Source organism: Mustela putorius, unplaced genomic scaffold (assembly GCF_011764305.1).
Source record: "Mustela putorius furo isolate JIRA1106 unplaced genomic scaffold, ASM1176430v1.1 tig00537227_pilon_pilon_pilon, whole genome shotgun sequence".
Classification (NCBI taxonomy): domain Eukaryota; kingdom Metazoa; phylum Chordata; class Mammalia; order Carnivora; family Mustelidae; genus Mustela; species Mustela putorius.
In genome coordinates, this window is record NW_025422368.1 from 17,422,772 (window position 1) to 17,435,893 (window position 13,122).

Here is a 13,122-nt window from a genome sequence, read left to right on the forward strand (position 1 = left end):
TACTGTTAGGCTACTACTGACCTTCTGACGACACATCAGAAGAAGGATCATCTGCTTGTGAAACCCTGGGTGAAGGAGAACTACTGTACAGTTATATTCCCTATCCCTAAGCATGTCTCCTTAACATTGTCCTGTATCTAAATAAGTTAGTGAATTTTAGAATAAAGAAATACAAAAAATATCTTCTTTGCTAATCATTTCATTCTGTATTTTGCTATTTTCCATTCTAAGTTAGCAAACCTGACAGTAAATCAGAAAAAAAAATTTTGTTGGGCAATGTTAAAAGAGAAAAACTGGTGATATTCTTTATAAATCGGTAACTTCACCAGTTCAATAGTCATTAGGGGGCTTATATTTGCAAAGTCACAAAAATAATCATTTTTAAGTATATAAAGTAAAAGTATATAAAATCAAGCTTTATATACTTTTCATTATATTCAAAATAGATTTCATACTTCCCAGTAATGTGACCCAGCAACATATCATTGTTATTACTCTGAGAAATATATTATCGCATAGCAAATAATAGTTCACAGAATTTAACTCCTGGTTCTAAATTTTTAAATGCTGGTCAATTTCCAATTATCCAGATGAATTTTGAAAGAAACTGGATGAAGGATAAACCCATAAATAATTCTCACACTTTAATCCATGAATTGGCTTTCTGTCCCCTTTAAATCAAGCTTTACAAGAACTTATTAAGAGGAAACATTTCTAGATGGTTACATTTTATTTTATCTTCATTCTTTTCTTATTTTCCTCCTATGGGACAATTTCAAAGTTAAATGCCTTAAATGCAGGAAGAAAAAAACAAGGTGTGTTTATTTATTTATTTTAATGAATGGTATTCTAGTGTCTAAGGAGACCTGGGAAAGTTTAAATCTTACTCTTGGATCACAGTGTAAGTTACATATATTTTGGATGACTACGAAATGAAGCCCATATTATCATCCCTGCAAAGATTAAATAATACTTCCTACTGGGTGCTCCTCATATTACTTTTCACTTTTCAGTTTCCATATGAGATTGCCTGTAAGTACAGGTTCTGTAAAGGATAAGTTCTTCCAGTCGCTAAAAGGAGATAAAACTTTTACAAAATAACATGTACACTAAATATGCATGCAAAAAATGTTTTCTTAGACAACATAACAGCAACAAAATAAACCACTGGTGGGGACAGGAAGTGCTCTATTACTGTTCTTTCAGTTTAAAAACCTTAAAAGTAGCTTCTTAAGCCTACATTTCAGGTCACTCACTATGGGGAGATGTCCTTCGGAGCAGAAAATTCTAGTAGTTCTCTCTCCATTTAAGAGTTGCCTTCCAGGAGGGAATATCAAGTCCCTCTAATCACCCCTAACTGTTTGACAATGGAATGAGAAGGGACAGAAGCTATTTCAAGCAAAGAGGGAACAACTTTAGTCTCGAATAAAGAAAATACTTCCCTATTGTCACTTTAAAAAATATTTTCATATTTGGAATATGCTGGTAAACCCCGAAGAGAGGACACAAACTCTGAACTTACTTACACAAGAAGAGTAGAACCCCCACAAAGGAGTGAAGGCTTCCACCCAGATGATGGAGAGACCAGGGGCAGGCACCCACTGGGCTCCTTCCTCTCTAGACTACGGGAACCTGGGAGCAGAGCCAGCCAAGGCTGTGCAGCTCCAGAAAGGAGCCTCAGCTTCCATGCTGCAGTGCTACAACCAACCCCACCCTCGGGCTTCCACATGCAGTGCAAACCCCACCGAGTGAGCCCGCCTGCGAGAAGTAAGGAGTGACATCAGAGGGAAGAGAATCCTGGTAGCTACGCAGGCCGGCCGCTGTAAGGTGCAGCCCACCTGGCTCAGCATTCTTTAGGAGGGATTCTGTCCATGCAGAAACAAAGGGAATATTAGCTGCACAAAATGAACCCATTTTAGTCTTAAAAAATATTTTTAGCAGAAATTTCCTATCACATGATTATATTTCTACCACACAGTAGAATTCCATTCTTCTTTGAATAATTTCCCATATATATGCTCTCTAGAATACTGGAAGAAACAACAGGGGCTCAATACCACTAACAATTTAAAAATACCCCATGCCTATCTCTACAATGTTATCTAAAATGAAAAACCCAGAACACTCAGTCCCCTGAACTTTACCAAAACGAGCAGACTGGGGTGGTGGTGGCGGGTGTGTGTGTGTTGGGGGGGGGGGTGTTTGACCACAGTGCTGCTCCATGCAATAGCTCTAGGCAAGGATCAGTGGTAAACATCTGTGAGCTTTGTTCACACCAGAAACGGAAGAAAAAAGAAAATTCTTTCTTTCTCTGCATTTCTCTGCTTACTGACTCAATTTTCAAACTGTTCTAACGTTAGTAAGAATGAGTCAGAGAAACAGAACTTAAACAAATTTGTACTTTGCAAACCCAGAAGACGCCTGTTGGAAGAGCCATAGTACATATTTTAATGTTAAAGTTGAAAAATAAAGTGAACCTTATTCTTAACATTGAAACAAAACTACACTCTGCCACTTGTATGCCCCTCGGCATGCTCAATTGTCAACTGACCACACACACTCTAAAAAAACATAAGAAAGATACACTAGAAAATAAAACCACTTACCTTGATCAGTGGACATGACTTCACATATACTGATAGTCTACTCAGGTTTGACAAAATATTTGCCTTTACTCTTTTAATGATCATGTGATAAAATCTCACTCTGGCTTAAAGCCTTTGGTAGACTGGAGATCACACACAGGCAAGCCAGAAGCCCCACCAGGACACTGTTTACTTCAGGGCATTCTTAGACCTTACAGCTCAGACAATCTCATGCATAATATGCCACACCTCCCCCAGAGGAAGGGCTGCCGCAGTGCTGTTCATGAGGCCAAGTATCTGAAGATGGGAGACTTCTATTTATTACGGTAAAAGAAACAACAACGGAGGCACATGGAAGCTCCGAGTGAACTAGAAATACATTTGGGAATAGGATGGTTTATAAACTGACTAATTCCTTAACTATTAGTAATGTTCTAAAAAAGCCAACATGAAAACTGTTTGTTTCCACTTTAACTGGGTCCATGCCTTGGACTGAAGAGGTTACAGAATCCAGGATTCACAGGCTTCAGATGTTAAAAATGTCATTTTGAATGATCACAAATGTTATTCTGCCACTTCGACCTTCCATTTTAGCACAGCTCATTGAGCTTGGTGAGTAAATACTACTCACAGATTTCCTAAGGAAAACAAATTTTATAGGTGATTTCTGAATACTTTTTAACTGGTATAATATTTATTACTTATTTTGTATATCTTTATAAGTATATATCATTCAATAAGTGCTTTAAAATTCCTGATCCCCTGAAATACCAGAAAATATCAATGAAGACATTTATAAAATCACAATGAAGTAACAGGTTACACAGACATCACTCTCATGGTTGGAAATAATCTCTATAATCCCCTCTTCAGATGTCCACACACAATCGCTGTCACCCTCCAGTTGCATCAAATCACCTGGATGGCGTTTTAAGACATATGTTGCCTAACCCCGTCTCCAGAGTTGAATTCAGGAAGTCTGTGGTGGAGCTCCAGAATTTACCTTTCTGACGAGCTCCCAAGTGACGCAGACACAGCCAGTCTGGGTCTGCACGTCACGGACCGCACTTGGAGAGCTAATGGGGCAGAGACTTGCCTGTCTGGACTCTTGACTCACGGAGTCCTAAAGCTCTGGGTCACTTGCACCTGCTTAGGAAACGCTCAATGTCTGGACAGGAGGGCAATGTTCAGGATGAGGTATGACGGGCTATGTATTTGTTCAAATGAGACTCACAGTAACCACCACCTGCTCATTAGGAAGTGGGGGTTATCAACTTAACTCTTAATAAAAGAAATAGGTTTTACAACTGATCTAAAAAGAATAGATAATTAGAAACACGGAGAGAAGGAGTCAAAGAAAGAAGAAATGTGAATTGTCTTTTGTTTCCTTTGCAAACTCCACCCATGGATTTGAATTTCACTGCAGCAGGAAAACTGTCTCTATTTGATTCCAAGACCACTTAACCTTGGCAAATTACAGTAATGTAAAAAACAGAACACGTCCCTGTCATAAAAATGTCCCAACTTCTGTGCTTTCTTAGCTTTGATAGCAATGTTTAAATTGTAAATTCAGGCTTGGTTTTCAAACAAATAAATAGCTTTTCCTTTTTTTAATAGTTAGTATTTATTTTGTGCCAGGTACTGCTAGGCACTTTCTATGCAGCATTTCATTAAATCCTCACTGTAAGGTATTAATAATTTATCACTATTTTACAGACTCTTCTGTAAAAGGAATAATACAGGTAAGGTAGGAAATAGTAATTCCCATTTTGTAGAAGAGAAAATGAGTTTCAAGAGGTTGAAAATTTTGGCCAATAACACGAATAAAATGACAACCTTTAAGAAACTAAATTCACTTTTGTACAATAAATTAAGACATAATGCAATCCACTTTTGAAGTTTTATGGATGAAAGCCAGAAAATCAAGACATGATTTGCAGCTAGTAAGTGGTAATTAAAATAAAGTATAACTATTGTCACCGACTCTTATTGTCCACAAATGGTAAATTGTGATTATATTCAGCATCTACCATAAACTTGTACTAAATTTAAATTCTAAGCTACCCCAATAGTAGCCAGGAAAGTTTCTTACAAAGTTAAACGTGTACTTCTGCATGACCTAGCAATCACACTCCAAGGTACTTAACCAAGTGAAAAGAATACTTACATTCACACAAAAATCTGTACAGGAATGCTTACAGGGCTTTTTTCATTGTCACCAAAAGCTGGAAACACCCACTCATCCTTCAATTAGTGAATGGATAAGCAAACTGTGGTAAATCCATGCAATGGCATAACACTGAGCAATAAGAAGGAATACGTAAGGACACTCACATGTGCATTAGAAAGAAGCCAACTTATAAAAATAGAGCTGCCCTATGACCCAGCAATTGCACAACTAGGTATTTACCCAAAGGATACAAAAATGCTGACTCAAAGGGCACATGCACCCCAATGTTTATAGTAGAATTATCAACAATAGCCAAATTATGGAAAGAGCCCAAATGTCCATCCATTGATGAGCAGATGTAGTAAGGGGTGGCTCAGTTGGTTAAGTATCCGATTCAGCTCAAGTCATGATCTTAGGGTTTTGAGATCCAGCCCCACCTCAGGCTCCACACTGGGCATAGAACCTGCTTAAGATTCTCTCTCTCCCTTTGTCCTTCCCTGCCCCTGCAAAAGATGTGGGGGGTGTGTTTGTGTGTGTGTATACACACAGATACATATATATGTATATACAAACATATAAAATATTACTCAGCCACCAAAAAAAATTATATCTTGCCATTTACAACAATGTGGATGGAGCTAGACTGTATTATGCTAAGTGAAATAAGTCAGAGAAAGACAAACACCATATAATTTCACTCATGTGAAATTTTAGAAACAAAATAGATGATATAGGGGAAGGGGGATTTTTTTTTTTTAAAGATTTTATTTATTAATTTGACAGAGAGAAATCACAAGTAGACGGAGAGGCAGCCAGAGAGAGAGAGAGAGAGAGGGAAGCAGGCTCCCTGCTGAGCAGAGAGCCCGATGCGGGACTCGATCCCAGGACCCTGAGATCATGACCTGAGCCGAAGGCAGCGGCTTAACCCACGGAGCCACCCAGGCGCCCCAAGGGGAAGGGGGATTTAAAAAGAAGACAGATCAAATTATAAAATGGACTCTTAAAGATCAAGAACAAACTGAGGGTTGCTGGAGGGGAGGTGGGGGGAATGGGCTAAATGGATGATAGGTATTAAGGAGGGCACGTGTGATAAGCACTGGGTAATATGTAAGTAATGAATCACTAAATTCTACTCCTGAAGCCAATATTACACTCTACGTTAACTAATTGGAATTTTTAAAAAAGATTTTATTTATTTGTCAGAGAGAGAGAGAGAGAACACGCACACAAGCAGGGGGAGTAGCAGGCAGAGGGAGAAGGAAGCTCCCTGCTGAGCACGAAACCGGATGTGGGACTAGATCCCAGGACCCTGGAATCATGACCTGAGCCAAAGGCAGACGCTTAACCAACTGAGCCACCCAGGTACCCCAACTAATTAGAATTTAAATAAAAACTTGAAACAAAAAGAAAGAAGCCAACTTAAAAGGCTACACATACAGGACTCTATATGACATTATGGAAAGGAAAGCCTATAGGGACAGAAAATAAATCTGAAGCAGCAGGTGGTAGGGAGAGGGACTGACTGATTACAAAAGGGCATGATAAATTTAAAAAAATTTTTTTAAAGAGCATGATGGAATATTAGGAGGAGATAGGGCTGCTTTAGATCTTCATTGTGGTGGTGGTTACATGACCAAATGCAATTGTCAAAACTCAATTCTACCCTCAGGAGGGTGAATTTTGTTGTATATAAATTATCCTCTAATTTTAAAAATTAAGAAGCAAATAAAAAGCAACAGGCTATGAAATGAATGGTATTACTGTAAACCCAAAACTATGATTTTGGGTATATTCATTGCCTTTCCCATCAATAGCAAAGATAATCACTGGTTCATTTTATCTGTTTCCTGTGATTTAAAAAAATCTTAAATTCAGAAGTGACCTAATTAGTTTCACATAAAGTCTATTTGGGAAAATTGAAGTTTACAATAGTGTATGGCATTTCATTAATTTATTATGATTATTTGTCACAGATATCAGCCCTGAAAATACCCAAAATCAATACTAAACAACTCACAGCTATTCATAAAATACCCTATGTCCTGAAGATCTAACGGGCTGGCTCTCTGTTCTTATGTGTCTCCTTAAAGAAAGGTTATTCTTCACTAATTGATTGAATAAGGTCTTAGAAAGTTCTGCCGCACATTCAGATGGTACTTCATAACCACTTGTTTTTTTTTTCATTATATTGACCTTAGTTTACTTTTTCTGTTAAAGCCTACTTCTATTATTTTCAATAGCTTACCATTTCTAATGGGAATGATTTAAAACAAAAATTTTACCATGCAACTTGTACTTCCTGAACAAAATTTATTAATCTACAATGTTTTTAAAAAGGTGGTAGATTAAGTTGTTAGACCTGGCAGTTTTATTTAAAGCTATCCAGCACATCATCTGTCATGTAATTGAAAACTTCCATGTACTAATGGCAAAAGTAGATTTAATAATTATTTACGAATAAACGTACTTTGGCAATAAATAACAGGACAGTTACACCAAGTGAATACTCGTATTTTAGTTTGTTTAGATACAACAATAAGTACTTGTGACTTTCAATTATCAGCTAAGGAGTAAAATCCTCATACTCATTCTCTAATGTTATTTAACTGAGAGGCAACCTCCATTATCACAGAACAAAACTAATCTGAATCTTTTTTTTTTTTTTTAAGATTTTACTTATTTATTTGATGGACAGAGATCACAAGTAGGCAGAGAGGCAGGCAGAGAGAGAGGAGGAAGCAGTCTCCCTGCTGAGCAGAGAACCGGATCTCAGGACCCTGAGATCATGACCTGAGCTTAAGGCAGAGGCCGAACCCACTGAGCGACCCAGGTGCCCCCAAACTAATCTAAATCTTAACCCATTTTGCACTCTTTAGTCATCTAACAACAATCTAATAAAATCAAATAACAATTTGATATTAAAATGATTCCTTTGTTGGCCTAAAAAAACACATTTTAATTTAAAAAGCCAACCAACTGATGCATAATTTCCATTTTGCATGTCTGAGACTTAATGAAGTAAGACCTACATATTTTTGAATATGTGCCAGGTAAATGCTGTTGTTTAAATATTTTGTACCAAATTATTTTTATAGAGATCTTCAAAGAAAGCCTACTATCCCTGAACCTAGATTCTTTAAAAAAATATGTAATATAAATGTTTTATATTAATTCCACAGTTAGATGCTTAAAGTCCCAACCACATAGCACAGTATTAAAGTAGACAGCACCCCTCAGACCAGAGTTTCTAGATGGATGATAATATAATCTTAGATAACATCACTGTTCACTCTGGGTTCTAATACAACTCCATTACTCTTCTACTTCGGAAGCCCATGGAAAGCTACACATCTTTCTTATGGCATGTGGATAGAGATAGCTTATATATTTTAGGTATATAAAAGAAACATTGTACCTGAAATGTCATAATTCTCTAAGTAAAAATGCATAATCCTAGAGAATAAAAACACTATTCTCTAACGTAAATTATGGAATTCATCTCCATATCCCAATTTATTGTTTGTCTGATTTTACCACTATGGATTTCCTCCATCACACCACTCATTTCACATGTTCGCCTACACAGCTCAACAGCAAACACACTTTAAGTGGGTGATATGTCTCTCTTTTTGGCCTTTCCCTCTATTGCAGTCCACCTTCACATCTGGCATGCTTTTTTGTTTGTTTAAAGATATATTTACTTGAGAGAGAGCACATGAGCACGCAAGTATGAGGAAGGGGCAGAGGGAGAGGGAGAATCTCAAGCCGGATCCCTGCTGAGCACAGAGCCCAAGCAGGGTTCAATTTCATGATTCCAAGATCATAACCTGAGCCAAAACCAAGAGTCAGACCCTAAACAAACACTGCCACTCAGGAGCTCAGTGACATGCTTTTTATCTCATTTAGCCTTTATCTTAATCCCAGGTAGTTGGTATTATCTAAATTCAAAGGAGAAACAAAGTTAATTGATAAATACAGTGTTTCTTCTTTAATTATGATCATTATTATTTTTGCACAACTTCTTTGGGTTCCACTTGATCCATACCAAGTGACTACCCTACCTTGGAAGAGCTGTGCATTTCCTTGAGGAAATCACATTTACTTCAGCAGCAAGTTAATTCTGAGGTTTCAAATTCTACCATCCTCATCTTGCCACCTCCTAGATTCCTCCCTTTCCTAAACTCTGGAATCAACGTCTTCTTTAGCTCTCATAATAGCTTCATTAAAGAACATACACACAGCACTTAACATGATGCTGGACACACACTACATATCCGTTTCTCTTCTCTGCTCAACCCTATCGCAGTCCTCCTGCCTCACCCATCTCACAACAGAGTCACTCTTTACAGCTGCTTTCTCCAGCAGGTGCTTGTCCTGCACCGCAGCTCCTTCCCCTGTGTGCACCACAACAATGTCTACCCACAGGGTTCTGGTGCTGAGGTTGACATTGTGTGTGAACAAAATACTGTAGCAATTATCTTACTGGATCTAAAATTTCAGTTAGGGAAGATGAAAAAGTTCTAGAGATGGCTGGTGGTGACCGTAGCAGAACAATGTGAACGTATTAATGCTACAGAACTGACTGTACACGTATAAACAGCAAAAACGGTAAATTTTATGCCATGTATATTTGTACCACGATAAAAAGTTATTGCAACTAGAACATTTTCCTCCATGAATTCATGACACTCAACCTCAGCCAGCCTATCTTTGCCACGGCCAATCTAATTCTTCACGCTTATGAATTCCCTCGCCAACTCTCTACTGCCTGTACCATTCCTTTGCATTCTTCTTTCTTCAGCATCTACTCTGGACAATGGGCCCGCCTGACGGCTACAACTCCTCCACTATGCAGAAGATTTGGAAGCATTTCCAGGACTGACCTCTCTTTCAGCTTCACGCTCTCATTTCCATATATCTGCAAGTGACCTCCTTCACTGAAGAAGACTGAACTTTACCTTGAAGGATTCCTGAGGTTTTGTTAGGCAGCAAAGGGGAAGGAAAGGGCCTGATTTCGGGCTGTATGGTGAAGACATCTGGGGCAGATTTGCAAACATTGCTGCTGCTTACAGAGTTATTCATCACTTGCCAGATGATATCCTCTATGGCTGCTTACTGGGCTCAGAAGGAATCCAAACTACACAAAGGCTCAAGTCTCTGTCCCCTGCTTACCTTTCTAGACTCATTTCTTGCCACTTTGCTGTCAAAGTATGTTCCCAAACCATGCTCCCTCTATCAATCACTGGTTTTGAGAAGGAAGTCAAGAAAAATGTTTTCTTTCCATAAATTTCCACAGGAACCTAACTATTATTTTTTCCAACTTTGAAATAGCCACACAGCTTCCAGAAAAGCTCCTCTGGGGCTTTAAGAAAATAAAACTTAGGCTTTGCCCTTGGCAGGTCAGATAAAGGGTAAAGTACAGCCAGTTACTTGCTATGAACTTGGGAGAACAGTGGGAGGGCTTTTGTTTCTCTCCTTTCTTGATCAGCTGCCTCATCCAGATTTCTTTTAATTACTTGTCTTCCTTTCCTCAAGATCATAATGCCCAGCTTGCTGGGGTAACAGCAGCTGCTTAGCCTTTTGTGTTGGCCCAAACATTCTTAAAGGACAAACGCAGAATATGGAAAGAAAAGATAACTTAAATATAACCAGCACCATCCCATCTGCAAATCATCCATTTTACTTATTTCTTCCCTCTTCTCCCACAGATACCTCACTTAAACATGCAATTTCCTTTTTGATGCCATCTCAGGAATCTATTACAGAAATAAAGAAAACTGCAAAAAATAGAGAAAGAATATTAGTCCTTCCAAATTTTAGTAAGCTTTCAGATACCTTTTTCTGTGGTAGGAATGAAGATCAAGGATAAAAAAAGAACTTAAAAAAGAAAATGGGCAATTTCCATCATAAGGGCCTTAAACTGAAGAATGAGTACATGATAAATTACACATTTACTTGCTTGAAATTTTCAAATTATTATCCTAGCAATCTGTGTATTGTGAACTTTACCAATAATGGTGAAAGAGATTTTCAATATTATACTAAGAATGATAAAATAACCATATGGTCTTTAAGATCTAATACTTAGTTTGTATAATCACTAGAACTCAAATAATCTATTAGTCAACAGTTCACTGTCAGTAGCGTAACCTTTATTCTTTACATAGAGGACTGAAAGGCAAATGGATCTCGCATCTAGGCACATAACAAATGGGTAAGGATACCAGTCTAAAACAGTATGAATTAGAGTTACTTACGGCAACCTAGACTATGGATTTTTCTAAAATTTCAAAAACACAAAATAACTCAAAAACACTGTGCAGATCAAATAAAATTTTGAACCATCAGTTAGAGGTTTGTTCTGAAATTGTTTTATCCATTTATTCACAAGGAATTTTTGAGCCCTTACATGGGGCTTAATACAGCGTACATGGCAGGCTGCTAATACCTGGGAATTTTTTGGAGAAGTCTGCACCATCACTTTCAGTGGCATCTCATGTGCCTTCTACCAGACTATTCTTTTCAGTTCCTATGGCCTTAAGGTCTTCCGTATGATTAGGTCTCACTATCCCCTGTAGGTTTCCTTTGAAGACTCATTTACAACTGTAATTAAATGAAAGTTCATACAGTGTCCTTGTTCAGCATTTGTCTTTCCTGCCATTCTCAAAGCGTCCGAAGAAAAAGGACCATGACTGTCCTGTTTGTGTCTATAGGCCCTCTGCACACTGGATCAGACACTTAATGCAATCTCACTGAATGGTTGTCTCCTCCAAGGAGTCAAAGGGAGAGCAGACAAGTAGAACAGTGACCGACACATCTGAGGGGGGCATAGTTACTGCCATGGGGTTAGGGAGGTCAAGAAGGGCTTGTTAGAACAGTGACATCCAAACTTTATGATGGCATCTCCCTCTCAGTGTGAAAACTAGGCAATGCACCTTCAAGTGTGGATGTATCCATTGGTATGTGTGTAAGTTAAATGCATTAAACACAAGTATTATGCACTAAAATGCATACTGTAAAATACAAAAATTAAACTTAAGGTAAGATGAGGTAAAGATAAAATACTATTTTTGAGGGGCGCCTGGGTGGCTCAGTGGGTTAAAGCCTCTGCCTTCAGCTCAGGTCATGATCCCAGGGTCCTGGGATCGAGCCCCACATCAGGCTCTCTGCTCAGCAGGGAGCCTACTTCCTCCTCTCTCTCTCTCTCTCTCTGCTTGCCTCTTTGCCTACTTGTGATTTCTGACTGTCAAATAAATAAATAAAACCTTTAAAATATTTTTTTTGCAGGAGATAGAAGAATACCCTGTAATTTAAAAGAAAAGAGGGATGTATAGAAATAATTTTTAAAAACTATCTCCTGGAGCCAACGGACAGTACACCCTTGAGCCAAGGCAGTTACATTCTCTCTCTCCCTCAGACCAGCCTCTTCTGTATCTCTGTGTGGATGGCAGAAAACAGGGTCACTCCAAATCTCAGTCACACCACTTCCTAGTCCCAGTGCCCAGCAGAAACAAAAGTCCCAACTACTAATCCTTGGAGAGAAACTCTGATGGTGAAGCATTGATCGGCACTTACCCATGATCCCATCAGATGTGGCTACAGAACACAGAGGTCATTTGTCTTATCTACCTACTCAGAATGTCCTGTGAAGCAGAAACTCTTTGAAAGGAAATAGTTAGGGTAGGCAAATATGAGAACACACCTGCTACATGTATCATGAGCTCTAAAAATGTTTATGTCCCTTGATCCTACAGTCCCAATTTTAGAAATCTACCGGTAGTAAGTTATCTAGTGATCCAGTAAATGATTCCTCACATCAGGTGCTCCAGTGGAATGGAGAGAAGTGGGAAACTATGGATATGTTCCATAACAGGGAAATAGCTACATGAATTATGACTTAGTCATGAGATTAGATGTTACAGAAATATTAAAAACAGGTTTTCAAAAAATATAGAAAGTGCTTACAATGAAATGTAGTATGCATGCACTGTACTGTTACAGTTTATATAATACACACAAAAAAATATTAGAGGGAATTAATGCCAAACACCAGTTACTACTAGATTTTCTTTCTTTTTTTTTTTTTAAGATTTTATTTATTTTACAGAGAGAGAGTGATCACAAGTAGTCAGAGAGGCAGTCAGAGAGAGAGGAGGCAGCAGGCTCCCCACTGAGCAGAGAGCCCGATGCAGGGCTCGATCCCAGGACCCTGAGATCCTGACCTGAGCCAAAGGCAGAGGCTTCAACCCACTGAGCCACCCGGGCGCCCCTACTATGAGATTTTCAAATCCCTTTTGTCATTTACAACTTGTTTGTAGATATTATTTTTTTATTTTATTTTTTTAAAGATTTTGTTTTTAAGTAATC

General features: G+C 38.3%; 1 protein-coding gene across 4 annotated transcripts in view; it reads right to left on the reverse strand.

The window, feature by feature from the left end:
• FGD4 (FYVE, RhoGEF and PH domain containing 4) overlaps window positions 1-13,122 on the reverse strand; it is a 199,766-nt gene that overhangs the window by 90,645 nt on the left and 95,999 nt on the right. The window contains exon 1 of one of the 4 annotated variants that reach the window (XM_004771806.3): window positions 2,607-3,202. The exons of the other annotated variants lie outside the window; for them this stretch is intronic. Coding sequence (XP_004771863.1) covers window positions 2,607-2,622 — 16 coding nt within the window. The 5' untranslated portion in view covers window positions 2,623-3,202. Of the gene's footprint in view, window positions 1-2,606; window positions 3,203-13,122 lie in introns of those variants that run through there. 4 annotated transcript variants of the gene reach the window in all.